At 33.2% G+C, this 23,372-nt stretch overlaps 1 protein-coding gene across 3 annotated transcripts in view; it reads left to right on the top strand.

The window, feature by feature from the left end:
- Window positions 1-22,803, top strand: part of Pde9 (phosphodiesterase 9) — a 268,013-nt gene extending 245,210 nt beyond the window's left edge. For all 3 annotated transcript variants that reach the window (XM_085484695.1, XM_085484696.1, XM_085484694.1), the window contains 4 exons: window positions 9,719-9,956; window positions 10,574-10,960; window positions 11,616-11,867; window positions 12,202-22,803. In XM_085484695.1, the coding sequence (XP_085340821.1) occupies window positions 9,719-9,956; window positions 10,574-10,960; window positions 11,616-11,867; window positions 12,202-14,001 (2,677 nt within the window). In that variant the 3' untranslated portion in view covers window positions 14,002-22,803. The remainder of the gene's footprint in view (window positions 1-9,718; window positions 9,957-10,573; window positions 10,961-11,615; window positions 11,868-12,201) is intronic.
- The last annotated feature ends 569 nt before the right edge of the window (window positions 22,804-23,372 follow it).

Below are 23,372 nucleotides of genomic sequence, written 5' to 3'. Positions count from 1 at the left end.
TCGCATATTTTATTTTCACGAAACATTAATTCTGAAATATTTTGCATATTTAAATAAAATATTATTTAAAGGATTTTATTTTTAATAGTTCGCGTTTAAAATATACCATAGTCGTTTTTCTGACATCTTTAAAATGTCATTGTAACAATGCACGATAAATCGGGCGTTGGAAAGTTCTTATTTAACGTGTTAATAACCGAGAACTTTTTTTCACCAGTAATATGCTTTTAACATTTTTAGACCGTTCAAGAATAAATACAGTAAAAGTAACAAAACGCTGAATATCGCCTTTTTATCTCGCGTTTGCTCTTATAATATTAGTCAACTTTTTATTACCTAAGTCAAAACCAATATTTATCTAGTTTTTTCATTTTTAGAATTACGCTTAAAAGATGTGACAAATTATTATACACAATTCCTATACATATTTATTTATCGATAATAATTTACGACATTAATACGGATTTTTCTAAGAGGCAACAGAAAACAGGTAATTTCAGCAAGCTCCTTCGAGGGAATATTATTGCGAACATTCGTGTTTGGATTTCTATTTAATTATGATTTTACGCTCGATTGCAACGCGTTTCTGTATATATTCGAAGATGTGGAGAGCTCGTGCAGTTTCGTGCAGCAAAAATAACATGTCGCGAATTTGGGACGACTGTGTGTGCCCGAGGATTTGGGTCGAGCGATTTTAATCGGACGACAGAATGATTTCATCTGTTTATTCATATCTCGCGGCTATATGTTATCAGTTTAGTTTATAATCCACTTCTTTTACGTTTCGAATATCTAACTCGCGTTTCGCTCTAGCTTTCATTCATCGTCGTAACTCGCGATTAATTATTTTCCACGAATATATTGGGTTCTCGGTAATCCTTAACCCACGCAATCGTGAGTTTGAAATGCTGTTTCGCGAACGACGATGCAAAAAATATTTTGCGAACTTCTCGACTTCGCGTCTCACTCGAATGCCTATATCTATTTCCAGACAGTCAGTCTAATTAAACGAGTCAAGCCATCCAAGAAGTAGCTAAACTTATATACACGCACAATATATATATATATATATATATATATATATATATACATACAAACGCGAATCAATTACCAGTTTCACTCGAAATTGAACACGCGACTCCATTAGCAAATGCAGGCAAATATAATGTTAATATAATTTTATATTATATTAATATTTATATAATATTATAATATAAATATAATATTATGTTATAATTATAATAAATTATAATATATGTATGTATTATATTGTTTTGAAATTGTTGATTCTGTATAACATTACAAAAGAATTGATTGATTTTTTAATAAATTATTCAGCCGAGATATTAGATATTTTAATTAAACAAATATTTTTAAACTTGTAATTAATTTCAAATATTATTCCAGCAACATTATATATGTATAAAGTTTAATTATTTAATAATATTTTAATTATTTTTCTCCATTATATCTTAAAATCTATTACGAGTCCCAAATGAATGTTTATTGCGGTTGAGCACTACATTTGCAGATATATTATTCTGTGTCACACGATTGTATAATATTACAGAAGAACTGATTAATTTTTTAATAAATTATTTAGCCGAGATTTTATATATTTTATTTTAAAAAATATTTTTCAAACTTGTGTGATTAATTTCAAATATTATTCCAGCAACATTATATGTATAAAGTTTAATTATTCAATAATATTTTAATTATTTTCTCTATTAAATATATCTTAAAATTTATTACGAGTTCCAAATAAATGTTTATTGCGACTAAGCGTTACATTTGCAGATATTTTATAGTTCAGTAAAATTAGACTTGAAAAGGGCAAGACTTCATAAAAATTAGGAACGAGCTGAATTTTTGTGGAGATCTTTATTTCGAGGTTTTAATGAAATCCTGAAAAGTACCCTTATTTTCATCCAGGGCGTTTTTTATGAAGAGTAAATTTTAGTTTTTTGCCATTATCTCGAAAATTATCAATTTTTCGCGAAAAATAGTTATTATTAAAATTGTAGCTCATAAAATTCTTTACAAAAAAGGCCAATATACTTTTTTCATACAACTAATCGTTTTTGAGTAAAATGGTAAAGTTGCAATAGCTATAGTTCATAAAAAATACGTACTCCTTTCCACACTACCAGGATAGAATACTGGGCGCGTTTTTTCGCTGTATACCTTCGAAACGGTTAATTTCACGAAAAAAAGTATAATGACCTTTTTTGTAGATAATTTTATGAGCTACAATTTTGATAATAATTATTATTCTCGAAAAATTGATAGTTTTCGAGATAATGGCAAAAAACTAAAATTTGCTCTCTTTTACCTCCCATAAAAATGCCCTGGATGAAATTAAGGATACTTTTTTCATGATTTCATTAGATAGAACATCGAAATAAAGGTCTCTACAAAAATTCAGCTTGCTCCTAATTTTTATGAAGTCAAAGTCTAATTTTACCGGACTATTATTCTGTCACACGCGTGAATAATCGAGCCCATTGCGTAACTGTACTCGTAATATTACAATAACAATTTCCAATAACACTCGTATGGAGTTGATCCGCCATATATGTATATATTCTGTTCATTGATGGATCGCGTTCACGAAACCGGAAGGGCCAGCAACATCTGATTAACAAACCCACGCGAATTAATATATCGGAAATATTTGACATAAATATTGCTCTTTGTCGCGATAAAAGCGCGTTCTACAAAGCTACATCGACGATTCGTAATGAAAACTTGGGCTTTCGAGCTGTCACGGGGAGAGAAGGAGAGACAGAGAGAAAATTGGCTTGTCAGTAAAAGCGAAGATCAAAGATGACACTTCGACCTTTATCGTCATGACGTCACGGCTTCTTGCAAGCAGAAGTAACACGTTCTGTCGAGAGTTGTCCTTTACATCGCTCGTGTGTCCATCAAAATGTCTCGTCTCGTCTCGGCAACGTCTGATTCACTTTAAGGTGCGTTTCTAATTAAACTCAAATGTATTTGCGTGTCGACTCGGTGGAACTCGAACTTTTCGCGTCGCAAAATCGCGGATCGATCTTGGCACGAGAAACCTTCAGCATTATTTTTTTCTGGAGTTAGTATCATTCTGTGAATCTCTCAGAGCAACGTAAAAATTGTTTAAAAAAGATGTAAATTAATTGTGTTCGCCCAAAATATTTTTAATTTTAAAAATCGATTTGCATAGATGGAATTTTCAAGAAATCAGATTTATATATGCATATATAAAATTAAATATTACATATAATATATATATTTTATGTAATATAAAATCGTAAAGAACATACATAAAATCAATAAAGTCTTTTCATGTTTCTTGATAAAATTCAGTTTTGAGAAATAAATTGAAGCGTAAAAATGAGGAAAAAAATGAAAGAAATAAAGAGAAAAAATAAGGTGACTATCGGATGTATCATTGACATTTAACTGCAATAAATCTTTTTCAAATTTTCACATATACTCGACTAAATGAAACAGTTAATCGCGTTTTATCCTCTTAAAAAATTCTCTAAGGGGACACTGAGTCGTTGTAGTAAAATCGGTTATTCCATTACGCAAAATCCGGATTTTTTCACACGACGACTAGGAAGATATATAAGTATATACGTGACACAGTTAACGAGAGTAAGACTGTATATGTGTGTAGGTATGTGTTTAAAGCGCCTTAACGCTCGCGGGTATTTTTACGCGCATTAATACGGGGGCGAATTCTGAGCGCTATAAAGAAATATTTCGAAGAACTTTAACTTTCCTTCTTTGAGAACAATCTTTATGTCGGGGGCGTTTTATGGAGCACGTTGCACCGTTTTAAGACGAGACTCGACCGAAGAAATCCCGAAGATCTTTGTAATTCCTTTGGTAACAACTTTCAGCTCTGTGTTTTAGTTCTCTCTGTTCAAGAAAGCTCTTTATACTTATTTCGAAAAATTATACTTTGCCGTTTCGTTCCTTCAATTTTAACCCGACGACTTTGAAAATTCACTCTTAATTTTGACCAACGTCTTATAAAATTATTAATTAATTTTTATTAATTTAATTCATCAGGGTGCATATTTACGGGAAAACTTAGTTTGCCTCTTTAATAATTTTATCATTTAGCGCTTGAGAAACATATATCTAACATATCTTGGCAATATTAAAATTTTTTATTAAAATTTCATGTGATTTCTTTATTGGTGATCTATTTTTAGTATCAAGCTCTTATTTAAGTTTCATAGAAAATTGTTCAATGTTTTAATAAGTATAATATTGAAATAAATTACAGTTTTTTATCGGCCTCTTGCATCAGCTCGTAACAATACTTATTTAATACAAAAGTTGTGCAATTTATTTATGCACAAAATATGGCGCTCCCAATAGAGACGACATGAAAGAATAATCCAGAAGTAATAAAAATGAGATCCAAAATCTGTGTATCAAAAGATTCGTACTTGAATTAATTATGTATGTAAAGTGAACCTAACCTAACTTAAAGTCGGTAAAACAGAACTACGGCAGCATCCCCTTAAGCGGAAAAATTTCGCTTGAATTTGTTTCGCGCATATTGTACACCTTTATGCATGCACGCCTTTTGTTTGCGTGTATAATTTTCTTCTTTATATTCATAGAGCGGAGCGCGTGACGCAAGCGAATACGCGATATATAAACTTACGACTCGCGGTGGTTCCAGGGAGAGAATATATACTTTAAAAACCTCACGCTTCAGGAGCAGTTATACGCGATATCGCGAGATTAATCCGCGTACGCGTGGCGCGTAATCCGTTTATATCAGTCGACTAGGACGTCCGGCGGAATCAATGTCAAAATGAATGTAATAACGTCGATGACGAGCATATCGGGGACAATGCAGTTAAACGCCATTATATACGATTTCGCGCGCGTTATAAATTCTTTGATCCGGAAACTTTTCCGATATTTGATGCGGCTTTAAACTTTTATATTGGACTCTCTCTCTCTTTCGTCATTTTTATATCGACGCTGGCGGGGAGTTTTTTTTTTCTTCTTCGAAAGGAAAGATCAACAAATCGGGGATCTTCGAGAGGAGGTAATCCAAGAAATCTTTCGAAGATCTCTCGTGTCGAGAAGTTAGACACTTTCGGCGACTTAAGTGGCCTAATCCTATTTTGCTTCCGAGTATACCGCATTCTTATGGAGATATGCATTCGTGTAAGAGCCTGGTTTCCGTAATACTCCGAGTATCCCGAGGGGTGTTATGTATGTCCTCTATATTATTCTAGTGTAGAATCGATAACGTTTTACACGATTTGAGGATGAACGGAATTAGATATAAATCAGTAAAATATACTCGCGTTTTGTAATTCTTGCGAAAATTATAAAATTATTTTTTATTCAAATTGATGAAATATTTCTTACATCAAAGCAGACCGCGAAATAAAACCGACAAATCGCGAAATTTTAATTTTATTTTCTACTATTATTTAATTTTTATTTATTATTATATTATATATTTTATTTATTATTTCGTTATTATTTTAAATTTAATTACCATTTAATATTTCATTCTTCTTTTGCATTAAAAATATGTAAAAAACACTGTATACGCGTGCGAATAAAGTCAGTGGAATAAAACGAAACCTTTTCCTCTGATTGTTTCTACTTCCGCGTATGAGTCGTGTCGTATCGTTATGCAAATCGCTCCCAGTTTAAACGGCATTCCCGTTTCTGTATCTTCCTTCGGAGAAGCGTACACCCGCGGCGATTCGGCACAGTACATTAAGTTCGGACTGCTGTTTACCGTAATTTACCGACGCGATGCCGCCTTCCGAACGATTAAAGTTCCGATAGCGGAAAGGAGTCGCGGAGACTTGCTTACGGGTGAGCGCGAAGTTTAAGGCTGCAAGAAATAACCATAATCGCTTCTTCTTTCTTCCTTAGTCCAGATTTCTTATGTCACTATTTTTTACGGAACACATTCAGAAGTCAGATTTTCATTTTTTTTTCTGAAATTTTACTGTGAGTACAATTCAATGATTAATATATTGAATATAAACAAAATTTTTGTTGTCTCGCATTTTGTAATTCTTTCGAAAATTTATAAAATTATTTTCTATTCAAATTGATATAATATTTCTTACACCAAAGCAGACCGCAAAATAGAACCGACAAATATTTTCTACGCGAAATTTTAATGTTTTCCAATTATTTTATTTTTTACTATTATTATTTTGATTTATTATATTATATATTTTATTATTATAAATTTAATTATTCATAAAATATGACATAATTTGTATTATTCTTAAATCACGAAATTAAATCTCGTGCGATATCATAAGGCGTATGATAGATGCTTTTGTTACGCGATGAGAGAAGAAAGAAGAAAGTACCCACTTCCGATGCTGACAATCTAGACAATTTAGGAAATAATGGAGGGTCAACCTTTGCACTTTCATCATCTGTAACATGATATTGAACTAATGATAGGACAAGAGAAAGGATGATATTCTTAACTGTCGTTATCGGATCGAACTTTATCCGGTTCAAATCAAATGACTTGTCAGAGAGTGTCGCTACAAAATATTTTTTAAATTTTATCAAATAAATTATAAACTGTATTTTATTAATATACGAATTTTTAATTGGAAAGTTAATTAATCATTCGGGCTGATAATCGTTAATTGTTCGTAGAGAATATCAAGAAATAATTATCTGTTGACTCGATATTTTCACGCGAATACTGCAGAAACGTCAAAAGATGGTGTATCAGCTGATTTGTTGTCGCCTCGAAATTTTACATCAAAATACTGAACGCTTTATGAAATAATTCCGTGCCGAATATTCTGTTTCTCTCCATTTTTGATTGATTATTAATAAACTGACTAATACATAATGGCTGTTCATTACCTTAATTATCTGATTCGGCGGTTTATGTATTATTGCATGTTCTAGTTATGTAGCAATTGTTTTAACAATTTAATTATATTATTACTTGAATTTTCCGAGATTTGTGCGTTTTACTCCGCTCTTATAATCCGGAAATGATAACGATAAATCAATTATATACCGACGAGAAAAATTTAAGTAAAGTCTAAAACAATCTTCAGATCTCACAAATTATTGCATTATTTTATTCGAATTTTTAATCGAAAGCTTATGCACTGGAAAAATTATTAAATTAATCAATATTTATTTCAATACTGCCAAATAAATCGTTTATTTGAAACAAATAAATATTTTTCACATCTAATCAATATTATCAATAACATTAATTAATATTATTAGTTTCAAATAAATAATTTATAGGCAGCATTGAAATAAATATTTCGAATATTTAATAAATTTTTTCAGAATCTAATTGTCTATCAAATTTTTGTGATTACGGTTCCACTTCTAGAAATATTTTAATCGAAAGTACGCAAGTTTTGTTTTTTTTTTTAACTACGCGGTACCTGCGTTGAAGAAGAGAACCGTCAACAAAATAAATAAGAAGGAATGTGAATGAAATATTAAAAATAAAATCGACTTGACGAAAATTGATGCAATGGACAATGTAACACCTCTATTTACTCGCGAGTTCCCTTCGGCGCAGGTTAATCGGATCTCTGTCGCGTTATGGCGAAACGTCATTAAGCTGACTGCTGTTATCTAGGTAATAAGGGCCCTTACTCGCTTAAGGCGGATATAATGAAGGACACGTTACAAAGCGCAATTCGACGTGCCGGCTAAATATATGAATTGCCAATTAGCGATTATCAGTAAAGAAGCAATTTCCTCTCTTCCAGAAAAGATCTCTTTTTTTCAACCGAAAGAATGTGTTACATATTGCAAATTTTATTCCAACGTAATTAATATTTTTATATTATTTTTTTTTTTTAATAAAAAAACGCGCTTGTTTTTCAAAGACTGTGATAGAAGAGAGAATGTTCGACTTCTAATTATACTCACACGTGTCATAATTATGTGAAGTCTACTAATCGCGCGATTTCGTGATGCAAGCACATGAGCTAAGCACAAGAGAATCGTAAGGACTCATAAGGAATAAGAGAATTGATGATCATAGAAAATGCAATACGGATAAATTCGAAAATAGGTTTTGCAATTCATTATCACGATGAATGGAAATGAAATGCAAAATTGATTAAAGGAGAATTATCATTAATTTATCTCTTATTTTATAAATTACTGAATATTAGATCTATTTTTTCATCCAATTTTTATATTCTTTTTTCCATCCGTATTTTGCAAAATAAAAAAAAATTACGAAATTCGAATATTTCAAATCAGAAAAAGGAGCTCGCAGAAATGTTGGATAAAATCGATGAATTATACTTTTATATATATACATATATCTAATAAACGTCCTGTTTTGCATTACAGGCATTAAAACGATTTGACCGATAAATTGAATCAATATTATATAATCAAACGATATTCATCGCGGGCGCGAGAGATATAAATATATAATGATTTAAACATTGCATTATTGCGAAAAAACACGTAGTACATAAGTGTAATTATATACGTTCATATCGCTGTCGCACACGCGCCATTTGAATTATACGAGCGGTCCTCGCGTGAATTTAATGAGTTTGTACAACGTACGAGTCGATTATATTATTGCACAAATTACGCGCGACTCGAGCAAAATTGCGAATCGCGCGACTGCACTTGGCCGAATCGCGGAGATATGGACTGACGCAATAATACGCGCCGAGATGGCGGCAAATCGATACCGCGTCCGATACAATCCTGATATCGTCTCGACGTAGGTCAGGCCCGGCGTTGTTGATTTAGCCGAACGCGAGCAGATAACCCATTATCTGTCAAAGTATCGAAGAGCTGCCGGCTCGGCCGGCACTTCATCAAAGTGACGTATTAATCTGATTAATCCCTGCTCGCCAATTGCTGACGCGAGAGTTTGAAGTTTCGAACGATAATTAACACTCGAGCACTTGCCTTCAAATCGATCAACTTTTAGGGCAACGATTCAGCCGCAGCAAGGAATTTTTGTGTTAAGGGAATCCTGAACGTCCTTGAGGAGTCTTAGAATTTATAATTCTGTAATCAAGATATATGAGACTATACAGATTGATAAAGCTTTTTCCTGTACAAATTAGAGTACTAATATTAACAGAATAAGCCAATAAATAGATTTTTATGGTTTATAAATCTCATATTTTGTCGATAAACAGGAAAAACCAATAGACTTCTCAAGAACGTTTAGAATCCCCTTAAGGAAGATTTTAGAATTCAGTTTTATCTCCCTTTTTTTCCCCGAATGAAGAACAGGTATTTAACGACTCGCAAATCATGGATATTTGGAAGAATTTTATAAGAGTTTTTGTAATTAATATCACAATAAAAAATATTAATATGTACATAGTAAATTAATCGAACATATATTTTACATCTTATTGTGGTAGATATTAATACTTTTGATTGCGGTAAAAATATTAATCGCAGAGAAAAGTCTTATAAAATTTTATTTTATTTTATCTTATTCTTACTATTATTATTACCATTATTGTTACTATAATTATTTTTTAGTTATTACTTTTTAATTTTTTCTTGCGCATGTAATTACTTCATTATTTAGCCATGCTACGCGTACGTTAATAAAAATTTCCAAATTAATTGCGTTCTAAAGCTTGAGAACGTTAGGATCAAAAGTGCCGACCTACCAGAAGAAAGGGGGATTATAAATAAGTATCGCTTTGTGACGTTTCGCCTTGTTTTTCAGCGACGTGACAGTCTCGTCAAGCGTCCGCGAATGGCTTCGCTCGCCGGCCTTCGACGCGCGACAATGGGAGGACGAGGAGCTGCTGCTGATGCTGCAGACAATGTTCATCGATCTCGACCTACCTGAAAAGTTTAACATTCCCTTGCCGATTCTGAGGAACTTCCTCTACGAGGTCTACAACAATTACAACGAGGTGCCGTTTCATAATTTCAGGCATTGCTTCTGCGTGGCGCAAATGGTAAGTATCTCGTGTCTTTGTTATTGTTCAAACTTTTGTGATCTTTGTGAAGAAAAGCACGGAGAGAATCAATACTGCAGCGTAATTTAGTTTGCTGGAAAGGATTCTACAATTCTGTTTTTTTTTCTCTTCACAAATCGAACTTTTAATTGTAAAAAATTTGACGTGTATTATATACTCTGAAAAAAATCACACACATTACAATATTTTTATAGTGATCCCGAGTTAAAGTGATAACATTTTTTTATTTCGTCGATAGTACTCTATTAAATTTTAAACAGTGTTTACAATAGCGTTTTTTTTTGCGCTTTCAGAAAACGTTTTAATTTAATAAGTGACGATTGCGCTTTAATGCAATCAGCAAGTATATTTTAATACGCACGTTCCCTTGTGTAATAATATTGTAATGATGTGTGAATGGTATCACGACGCAAATATTGCAAATAAAAAATTATTAAATTATAATATTATCACTAATTATATTAAATAATAATAATAATAAAATCCCCTTTCCTCGTGATCGATACGAAATACATGCATGGCGAAATACCTCTTTAGCTGTAGATCGAATGGAGATGAGCTATATCGATTCAGCCGATTAATCGACTTGTGTCCAGATGTACGCGATCGCCTGGGCGGTGGATCTTCCGTCGAAAATCGGCGACCTCGAGGTCCTTGTACTGATCGCATCCTGCATCTGTCACGATCTCGATCATCCGGGCTACAACAACATCTACCAGATAAACGCGCGGACCGAGCTGGCGCTGCGTTACAATGATATCTCGCCTTTGGAGAACCATCACTGTTCCGTGGCGTTCCGGGTCCTGGAGCAGCCCGAGTGCAACATCCTCGCGTCCTTGGACAATGCCACGTACCGAATAGTCCGCGAGGGCATCATCCGGTGTATCCTCGCGACCGACATGGCCCGGCACAACGAGATCCTCAGCCAGTTCAACGACACCGTTCCCGAATTCGATTACACCAGCAAAGCGCACATAAATCTGGTAAATACGCCGACCGATGAAGGTATACAGGGTGTCCCGTATAGGAAATTGCGGAAACTAATCAGCTGTCAATTTTTAATGCAGTTATTGAGAAAATAAAAATTGTGTTGAAAAGAGGGAACATTGACTTTTTATCAATAAAGTAAACTGGTATACTACAAACATTTTATTTATATCCATTAAGGGGATCCTAAACATTCTTGAGAAGTCTGTTGTTTTTTTCCTGTTTTATCGACAAAATGTGAGATTAGATTAACTATTTATTGGCTATACGGATTGTTTTTCACCTGAAATTAGAACGCTTCGCTCTTTGTGTTAATATTAATACTTTAATTTGTACAGAAAAAAGATTTTTCAATCTGTATATAGTCTCATATATCTTGATTACAGAATGCTAAGCATTCATAATTCTGTATCGATAAAACAGGAAAAACAACAGACTTTTCAAGGACGTTTAGGATCCCCTTAAAAACTGCAGACTTTCCACTTTCCAATACTATTTTTGTTTTGTCAATAACTGCATTAAAAAAATGACAGCTGATTAGTTTCAGCAATTTTCTATGTGACACCTTGTAGTTGATAATTTAATAAAATAAAATAATAAAATAAAACATTCAGCCAAATGGAACCTTCACTAATCACGTGTGTTTTCCAGCTGTCCATGATCCTCATCAAGGTGGCCGATATAAGTAACGAGGCGCGTCCGATGGAAGTCGCGGAACCCTGGCTGGACAGGTTGCTTCAAGAATTCTTTAAGCAGAGCGACGCGGAGAAGCTCGAGGGTCTTCCGGTCACCCCGTTCATGGATCGCGACAAGGTGACCAAACCGTCGTCCCAGGTTAGCTTCATCGGCCTAGTTCTCCTCCCCCTCTTCGAAGCCCTCGGAGAACTTCTTCCCGAGCTGCAGGTACTCGTGAATTCACTTATTCATGATAAACGGTCCACTTTCTGATCCTTTTAAGTGCAGCGAGGGCAGTTATTTTTTTTATTCATGAAAGCAATATAAAATTAATAACAAACAGTTCGAAACGTCAGATTCTTTGCAATGGAAAGTAATACGTAGCGTTATTTATCTAATTGATAATTGACATGATATATAATTAACGTGAAAACTTCGACAAGGTCAGAAGAAAGTGGGTCATTTATCTTAAAGCTTGCAATGAAGTAAATCGTTCTTAAATAGATTGATCAATTGAAATAGAAATTGGCGACTTTTACCATCCCGAAATCTTGCTTTCCAGGCTCTCATAGTTCAACCGGTCAGGGAAGCTCTGGAGTACTATCGCAGATTGAACGAGGCCGCCAAGGACGAGCGGCATCATCGGAAGAGTGTCATCGACACGGGAGAATCGGGGATATCCAACGTGCCGAGCGGCACCGGCGGCTCGTCCGCCGTCGTCAAGTCAACGTCGTCGCACAGTATGCGCTCGAAGCGGTCCGCGACGACGATCCACTCGCGCTCGCGCTCTACCGAGGACGACATCACGGAGAACCTGACGATGGAGGAGATAGAGAACGTCGAGAGCTCCGATCCGGAGACCGCCACGGAGGTGGAGATCAGCGAGAAGACGCTCAAGTTCAAGATCTCCACTGAAGGCACCCTGACCGGGCAGACCGGCGGCCGGAAGAGCTGTCCCGGCAGTCGCAAGGGCAGCCGGGAGAAGTCCTCGTTGGATTATCACAATCACGATCTGGTCAAGGCGGTGCGGGAGCACGAGAGGAGACGCAGCAGGGGCGAGAATCTCGGCAGCGACCTCAGTTCGCCGGTTAGCGCGAGATCCGCCGAGGGTACGCGCATCGTCGAGGAACTGGAGAAGGAGACGACGACGTTGCTGGTCAAGATCGAAAGTAGAACGCCGGAAGGGAACGGTAACATCATCGCGGCGGAGGTTGCTCACTCGCAACCGAGGAATAACGTGAAGAAAGCCGGCAATGTCATCGAGAGCGATCAGGAGATTCGATCTAGCTGCAAGGACGCGCACGGCAGCCGAGAATCGATCGGTCTGCGATGTTGCTGCGACGACAGAACTGGGCCGAATAATCACAGGTCTTTATTCTCACGGCTGAGGAACCTGACGGACCGTCTGAGTAGCAGTTTCGATTCGAGAGACTCGCCCAGTCCGAAGTCAAAGCACGGGTCCAAGACGCTCAGCAAGAGCAACTCGATCAGCAGCGGTTCGGCCGCGACCTCGCGAAGGCACAACAATTCCTTGTTCATCTGCAAGCGTTGCAACCTCGTCAAATCTTCTGTCAAGGACGGTAACAAAGCCATCGCGACCGTGGTGGAGCTATCGTCGGTGGACAAGCGAGCGATGACCCTGCCCAAGGTTCGCAAATCCACGGACAGCAAGAACAAAAGCTGGCGAACGGTGTTCACCAAAGAAAAGAGATCGTCGACTTCTCTGGAGGCTTTGCCGGCGGCCGGTTCGTTCTCCAAGCACCGTAGAAACCTGTCGAATCCCGAGGGCAAGTCTCAGAGCATGAAGGAGGGAAAGAGATCTCGACAGGCTCTGGAGATCGAGTTTCAGGAGATCGACGTACGTCCGAAGAAGCATCAGCAGCAGCCCGAGATCATCGTCAATCCCGACGACAGCGCGTGTGAATGCATCGAGGAGGATCTCGGCAAGGTGGAAATCAGGAGGAGCTCGGCCAGCATGGAGGACATTTCTAAGATGGCGAAGCAGGCCGAGGCGGTGAAGCTGGGCGCGCTGAATCCCAAGACGGAGGAACGCCCGCACACCGGCAGTCTGGACTCGATGCTCTGCAAGGAGGTGCCCAAGTCGCGAAAGAAGCATTCCGCCATGTTCGCCTCGCCCGCCACGACCAAAAAGTCCTCGCCCGGTCTGTTCTCGCGATTCAAGTCCGGCATGAGCATCGACAGCACCCGGAGCAACAGCAACAGCGACTCTCTGCACGATCACGGCTCGCAAAGCGGCTGGATATCCTCGTTGACGGCCAGCTTCCGGCCGAAGAGGCACCCGAACGAGACGCCGTTGTCGCCGCATCCACCGAGATCGCCCAGCAGAGAGGAGATTAAGTGATACGTCCTGGTGGTCGAGGATCCCTCTGACAAGAAACTCGGCCTTCGCGGCTGGTGGCCCGAAAACTTGTTCTGCTGCAACAGTTAGGACTCGAGCTGAAGAAGTTCGAGCTAATTTAGGCTGAGAAATATTCGCATTGTAATACGAGAAAGGAACCTAGTAAAATAATTGTCAAAAGAAAAAGGTATTTGAAGAGGTTTAATTTTCTAACACAGGAATCATCGTGTTTCTCATTGCGGTATATTGGTTCTCGGCATCGATTAAATAACTGCGATGCGCAGACATGAAATTTTCCGATCAAACGCCATCGGTGATAATCGATAAATGTAATCCGTAAAAAGAGTAAAAAGTAGAATATAAATTCTCGCGAGTGATCCGCGATGATTAATGTCGCATTGTAAAATGCGCGTGTAATATAGAAGAATGAAATCTATATCCCTGTATAATTAAAAGCAGTCAATTTCGAACAAACGTCGTATTTGCTCGAATGAAAGCCAATTATTGAAAAATAAAAAACGAATAAAAAATGTTACATATCTGATATATAATTTCCGAACGAATTGAATCTTTTTTGCAGAGGGATCCTGAGATACGACCATAATTTTACGCCACTTTTGAGTGTTTTATGTCATTAAATACGATCGAAAAGTCGCGAGAGTCGAGATACTTTATTTGCGAGGGATACTTACGGCCTGTGGAAAAAAAACGAGGATGTATGCTGTACACATAGACTATTTTATTTATTGTCCAATTAAAAGTAGCCTAAAAACAAGTAAAATCATTAATGTTGTTCGTCACTATATATTCATTCACACATACATACATACACACATAAAAATATACGCAGATGTATACAAAGACATAAGGATATAACGCATCTTCACCACGAGCAAGTGGATAGTTTATAAGTAGACGAAGGAGAAGAGACAAACACAAATAGATGTGTATCGATGTGCGATTAAATTTTGGCGACTGTATCAAGGATGCGAGGTAAGAGAATCTTGTCAGATTATTCTTTAGAATATTCCGAGGAAAATTTTATTTTCAAGCAACACGTTCTTACAAATGATTTTAGAGATACATATTATTTTCTGATTAATTACACTTTTTAAATTTTTCTCAAGATATTTCTGGAGATGTTCTTGGTTTATTCGCGGACTATTCTCAGACACTCTCGAGAATCCCGAAATATTTTCGGGTAATTTTTATTTTTCAAGAAAATTGTCATCTCATACAACCAGTAGTTGTCACGAAAGGAAAAAATGGAAGAGATTTATTATATTTCTTCTCATTGGATTTTTAATTGCTTGGAGAGTATTGGAAAAATGGTTTCGCGAATCATCTTATATCTAATCGCATTATTATTGAATCTATAAAATGATTGATTAGAGAAAACATCTATTTGAAGTTTTTCGAACAGCGCTGATGAAATATTTTTAGCATTTCTTTAAACATTGAATCGCGAAAAAATACATAAAATCGATAACAAATATAATATCGATTGATTTTCCTTTCGATTATCCATTAGACTTTCTATTCTATCTCGCGATTGTTTAAAAATTCAAATATGTAATGTCATAAATTATAAATATACATATCTGTACCTCAGAACTAAAGTGTATTAAAAATCGCAATTTTACAGAAGAGAGAATTTAAAAATTAAGTAATTCTCTTATAACATTATTCGGCCAATTTTCACTAAAATAGAGTGAGTTATGTATGTCAATTGTTATTTTTTATTAAAAAAAAAAAAAAATGAAGATTAGCATTAAATAAATTTTCGTGTGAGTTGATAGAATATGAATTAATAAAGAAATAATATAATAAATTAATTTGACAAAAGAATCATCTCTTCTTGCATCTGTGTTTTGAAAAACACAAGTAGAATTAGCAAATTTGTTGGGCGCGTAATAGTACACATATTTATTAACTTTATAATCCTATTACTTGATTTGCAATCCATAGCTAACTGTAGAACTTCACTAGACAACAACTGTTCAAAATGAATATGTAATATACTAACAATAAACTAAGTTCCGAGGAAACTTTATCACGTGTGTGCAGAAATCGTTAATATTATGTACACTTTGCCATATGTTTGAGCAAGATGAGCACTTATATGATTGTTTAGCGTTTCGCTCATAGCAAGTTATATCAGAAATGAGTTATTACAATATGTTATATCAGGAAGAAGTTATTACAATACATTAAAAAAGCCTGGGTAGACATACGGACTTAATTTCATTTAAACTTTGTGTTCTCAGTCAATATTACACATGGTTTAATATTCTCCAGCATTTGGAAAATCCTCAAATATTTAATACATTGATCGAATAAAAGCTAAATAATAAATTGCTAAAAATCGACTTAATACACTTTATCTCTGAATGTACAATTATATATATATATATATATATATATATATATATATATATATATACATGCATAAATACAATTGTTTTTGTACGAGAGAGATTTCCCGTTCTACATTTTTCTAAATGTTTATATTTTTACGGTTCATCATCCAACTGCATCTACATGGCAATTGAAAATGGCGCGTATTATTGAACTCTAGTCTTGCGTTATTGTTTTCAGACTAATCAGAAATTGATTTTAGGCGGGTTTGTTTTACTTTGGGCGAGGAAAAAACTCAATATGAGAACGAACGAGCGAACGGTTGTGTATACATTTACTCGACTGATTATTTGACTAACGATGAATTTCTCTCTCCTTTTATTTTGTGTAGAATCAGTACTCGTTGATTAAACCAAATGGAACTGTGTATGTGTGATGATACGAATGAGAAGAATCAAGTCTATATATGCCGTCTAAAGTGCATAATTAAAAAAAATTAAAAATAAATTGCGTTAAAATTTCGTGATTTTTTTTATTCGGCGAATTTCTGCTGTCGGGACGTGAACTCGAATGATAGAATATGTACATATGGAATAGAATAGTATAATTATCTTTTAAGCAGAATAAATCTCCTGTGAGACCTTCCTCGAAATTGAAAATTGAATTAGTAGACTCGTTTTTTCCTGAGAGAAAGTTTATTGAGAAAAAGAAAGAAAGAATATTAAAAAAAAAAAAGGATAGAATAAATGGAAAAGAATATATTTGTGGGCGAGAGAGTGTATGTTTAGAACGATGCATATATAATAATAATAATAATGATAATGATAAACGATCAAGTTCTCCCTCGATGTGAACGAAAGAAGGCATTTGATTTTGACACTTCGCGAATCAGACTTTGCGCTGATAAATGATTTCTAGAATTAATTGTAAATTCTATAATCGATAAATAACGAGAAAATGATCAAACGTCCCTTATTGAATCGCGAGATTAAACTTGGAATGGATCAAGTGTTTACTAAAAAAAAAAAAAATTTGTATCACGACCAAAGTAGATATTCCTAAGGCTCTTGACACACTAGAGGAAATCAAATGCACTTTTTTCCTTTTGTATCCCTCACTCTCTGTGCCTGATTGTTACTAATGTTTAAGACTAATGTTGGAGAAAGGTACTCAATTTGATTTCGCTGTTTAATTTCACCAGCGAAAATGTATATTAATTTTTCAACTTTTGTTTCAAAAATATATATTAAAAAATTAATAGAACTATTTATCCAAATTATAATTATTATTAAACTGTAGATTTCGTGGTATAAAATGAGAAGAAATTAAATTGTTTTAGCCTAGGTTTGCTTATATAATTCTTGAAAGAAAAAAAAACGAAATTTTAGTGTCGAGTTTGGATGCTTTTCTCCAAAATTGGTCGCATTTGTTTGCAATTTTTTACCTACTATTTCTTAACTATCTATCAAAATCTTGATTTAAAAGTCAATGAATTTTCAACGGTCTTCGGAGAGTTTCGCTAGAGATATAAAAACCAGAGTGTCTATACTTAAATAAAAATTCAAATAATGTTTTCCATAAAGCCGCGAAATAATATTCGACTTGCAAGATCGTCGAAATATTGATTCTTGCTTTTCGTGGTATCTAACGAGTAGATACACTGAAAAAAAGTTTGTCAAATTAACAAATATTTAGTTCAATACGTTCAAATGAATCATTAATTTGCAACAAATAAATATTTATTCGCTACAAAAATACTTATTTGATATAAGAAAATTCTTTTCAAAACATTATTTGTTTCAAATAAATGATTTGTTTAAATACGCATTGAGAGAACTAAATATTTGTTAATTCAACAAGCACATTTTTTTCGCTGTACCCTCCCACAATTAATTACGTAATAAAAGAATAGATAAGAAATAAATAAATAAAATAAAGCGGAACACAGAGAATTGGGCCAATATCGAGCCGTATTAAAAAATACGGCGTCGTTTTACTCTCGTCAATTGAATCTTTAGTCTCATTAGGATTTTTGTCCTATTCCAATTATCGTCGTCAATTATCGGGATGAAATATACATTCGATTCAATCGTATATAATTAATTCCCGTCTCTCTTTCCGCCACTCTTTTCTCTCATGATTCTAACATTGACGTTAAAAGCGATCGATGTTTACACTGAAAAAATGACCAAATTAATAAATATTTATTTGAATACTGCCAAATGAATCATTTATTTGGAATAAATATATATTTATTTGTTTTGAAAAAAAGTTTCTTATATCAAATAAATATTTTTCATATCAAATCAATGTTATTAGTTTGAAATAAATTATTCAGTATTGAAATAAATACTTATTCAAATTCAATAAATTTTTTTTTTCAGTGTATTATATCACGCTTGATTTTATATTTATTGTCACGTCTTTTTACCGAAACACAATCTACTATGCTTATATCCGAAGTTACCAAATATCTAAAATTTATTTTAGAGCTAATATTACCAATACATTTACGAGAAAATGTTTATAATATGAATAAAGAGAAGTTAGAAAAAAAGAAAAGGAAAAGAAAACGAAATCCACGGCTCTGATATTGAATATTCCAATTAATGGGAAAAGTTACTTGGAATTTATTTTGCTTCCGAGAAAATATATTGTCTCCTCCGATATTTTCCTTATATATGTATATATTACATACATATTCTCAAATGATGAAAAATATAAGACGGCTCGAGATATCGATAAGAAATTTTTGCTTTGCTATTTTCTCTCGTCAAAATATATTTTTATATGTATTTCCCAATTCAAATTAAACGGCAAATAAATTATTCCAAGTATAATAAAACGTTTTGGATATGCCAACAAATTATATGAATGCTCTCATAATCGCGTTACGCGATAATTCAAGAATAATCTACGATATGTCGTGTATGAGATTTGTTTATTTGGAATCTTTTTGATTGAACAATATATCGAGCTTTCGATAATTATTATTAATGTAATTAATACGTGCTCGTCAAATGTAATTGCCGTAATAATTGACGTACAAAGACGTACGAGATGTTCCTAAAAAAAAAAAAGAAAAAAAAGAAAAAAATGCGTAAACTAAACTTTCGATGAATCTAGATAGAAAACACACGACTCTGATGGATGTCTACAGGATTTTATCCATGATTAAAATTTTTTTTCTCAATTTTTTAAAATTTAATTTTTTAAAATTTCATTTTAATTTTTTAAGCAAGTGTTTAAATTTTACTAATTCTCCCTCTGCGGACGTCCATGAATCTACAAAGCTATACATTAATATTAATAATGTATAGCTGCTATAACACATTTCTTCGAGGTTGTCACTATAATACTAATTTTTTTTAAACAGACTACTTGTACTCTCTTGTACCGCAAAGCGATATATATATATATATATATATATATGCGTTTCTCTCGTATAAATCAGATCGGCATTGAGGTAATTTCGTGTTTATAAGGTTCGTTCTCTCCGTCTCTCGCCGTCCCTTTCTCACGAATCGTTAAATTAAAAAAAATCGTTGATTGTCAAGCAAGAAGGAACCCAAGGAGAACAGAAATATCAAAATGATGTCAAATTGATGTCAAAATATGGTCAAATTTTAGTTTGTTAAAATGACATCAAATTTTGTATAATGTTCACAATAATAAAAAATTATACATTTTTGGATTAAAAATAATTGAGATGCAAATTTACGACGTAAGCCGCTTAAAATAATATTTTAATCGGCAATTTAGTTTTTAATACAATAACTCAACTCTTCTGCGAACTGCAATGATATCTGAATATGAAAAAAGTTAACCTTTAATTATCTTCATAATAACAAGCATTTTATATACACAGTCGAGAAACGTACATCACATTTTCTAAAAATCAAAAAGGTAAAAAAAGTCAATATAAAATGTCATTTTTTAGTCATCTTCGAGATCGAGATTTCCATGACCAAAAAAATGACATTTTAGTCAATATGACGTCAAATTGACATCATTTTAACTTTTCTGTTCTCCTTGCGCATACAGCACAAAATATTTAAAAAATTTTTCAAAAATGTTTTTTGAAAGATAAAATAATTCTCGAAAATATTTTTAAAATGTTTCTATATCCGCTTTTTCATGTTTAAAAAATATTTTGAATATAGATTTAAACTAATATTTCAAAAATATGTATCACATATTTTAGAAAATATTATCTGAGCGATAAAGAAGAACATTTTTAAAAATATTTTTAAAAGTTTTTACAAATATTTTAAAAAGTGTTACCACAAGAAATTTTTAAATCATTTTAAAATAATATTTCTAAAACAATTTAAAAATATTTTATGCAATATTTTATAGAAATATTTAGAAATATTTTTTGAAAACTAATAATATTTTGTGCTGTATGGGAAGTCAATCGTGTTTGCGTTGATTGTCGTTAGACGAGTATAATTGCATGAAATTCGTAAATTCGCAATTTGAAAATGCACGCGATATATATAATATCTCGTATATACGTACAGATATACACAGACTGTATATACATATCTGTATTTATATACGTATATATAAGATTATGTGGTGTAAGAAATGGATCATCTGTATATAGCTGTTTGCATATTATATGTAAATATATATATTACATGTATATCATATAAATGCATACATATAAATGCAAACGAGAATATAATTATACAAATAAAAAATAAATATATATTTACCTGATACATACACACACACATACACACACACACACACACACACACACACACACACACACACACGAGAATAAAAGAAGAATAAAGATACAGTTAATGCTCGCGGGCGAGTTACTATAGCGCGATGTTATAACATTATATCGATATTATATGATATTACACGATATGTATTGTATGCGCGCGGAGAGACAAAGTGTGCATAATTATGTGTGCAAAGAGAGATATCCACGTGTGAAAGTGTTTCACGCATTGCCAGAGATGTACTAATAATTTGTTATTGTTCAGTGACGTATTTATTTTCATTGCGATTGTCAGAGATATTTATTTCGCAGCTAAAAGCAGATTCAATTACAATTATATTACATCTCGGGAAAAATTGTTATATTGAATTATATATAACAAAATAAAATTATATAGAAATATAGAAAATTCTATGAACGTTATAATGTATAATTATATATAATTTTATATGTAAATATATATATGTAGGAAAATGTCAGTCTCAACATTCGCATAAAATTATATATAATTATATAATAAGTTATGTAAAATTTTATATAATTATACATAGCTTTTATAGAATTTTATATATTTTTATATAATTTTGTATTGTTAGATATGATTACATATAAAGAAATTTTAGCGAGATTCGACCAGAAACATTTACGTCACGATCAGAATAAACTCGATTTAATTCGATTTTATTATCATTTGTTTTTCGACATTTTAAGGAAAGAGTGAAATAATAGAGATTAATATATGTACACGAAAAATCGATATTTTTGCGTCTTCCTGATAATCCGAGATTACCGTTCTCTATTATTGCTGTCACTTTTACCTACGTAAAAATGTAAATTTGTATTTTAAAATAAAACATTTAATTTTGTAGTAAAACTTTGGATATTTTTTTGCTTTTTTATATTTAATAATTTTAATTTATTTTGGAAGAATATGTAAAATTTAAAATTATTTTATATTAATTATTAAGCATATATTTAATATGTAAAGTAATTATTTGTACATTTAATTATATTTAATTACTATTATATATTTAATTATAATATTATTCTGATCGCAAACGCATCGATCGATGAGAGAAGAAATATAAATTAATTCTTTTAAGTTTTTTCGATCTTTATTAAGTTACGTATACATATAATAAACATATTCTAGGATCAAAACTGTTAAATGTGAAAAAAGAAAATGATTGGAGCTGTTACGTATGTATAATATACAATTACAAGTTACAATTGTAATGCAAATAGCTCACCGTCACTGAACGTGATTAAGGATGCGAGGAAAAGTATATATGTAAGCGTGTATGTATATATAAAAGTAAATAAATATACATACACACGTACAGGATGCTATTGATATATGGTACCTATCATTCCATTCGATTCCAAGATGTCGTAATTATACATATATTATAAATGCATAATTTTAAATAAAACCCACGCGCGTGATTGGTCGCCCGGCGAGCAGCTCGCGCGTATGGTCGGTCATTAGTCTTTTTGTAAATGAGAGCGAATGAAAATAAATAAATAAATAAATATATATATATATATATATATATACACACACATAACTGCGCGCGCGCGCGCGCGCGTGTGTGTGTGTTGTGTGTATGTGTGTGTCGTTGCATCAGCGTGTGATCGGTTGCTCGTGGCTGCCTCCTATATTATATTTACAATGTCGACGAATAAAGGAAAAACGATTATTCTGCCGACGAGGAAGAAATTATTTGAGAAAATCACTCTTATCCTTTACCCATACAGCACAAAATAATATTATTAATGAATTTTCAAAAAATATTTCTAAATAGTTCTACCGTATAAAATATTGCATAAAAACATTTTAAAATGGTTTTAAAAATATTTTAAAATAATTTAAAAATCTTTTGTAATAACATTTTTTTTTAATATTTTAAAAAACTTTAAAAAATATTTTTAAAAATGTTCTTTAATATATATCAATTATATATATACCATAAATAAATCAGGAGACGCGGTAGCGTCTCGCTAAGTTATATCTTTTATTCGTCAAATTAAAATACAATTTACAAAAAACAAAAAAAAATATCGAAAGATATCGAAAAGATAGCGAAAATATCGAAACAATAGCAAAAATTATCCGTAGGACGCTACTGTGTATCCTTTACCGGACGTAACACGATTTTTGTAACTTTGAAAACAAAAATTTGAAATATTTTATGAACGGGAACATATTTTTCAAAAGATGACCATATCAATCGAAAGCGCGATTTTTTCCGAGTAAAATGAGACCTTAACGAACTTG

The sequence above is a fragment of the Nylanderia fulva genome, unplaced genomic scaffold (assembly GCF_048542155.1).
Source record: "Nylanderia fulva isolate GAGA-0341 unplaced genomic scaffold, ASM4854215v1 Scaffold31, whole genome shotgun sequence".
NCBI classification, from domain to species: Eukaryota; Metazoa; Arthropoda; class Insecta; order Hymenoptera; family Formicidae; genus Nylanderia; species Nylanderia fulva.
Note: the sequence above shows the minus strand (reverse complement) of the source record. Positions and strands in the feature narration are given on the sequence as shown.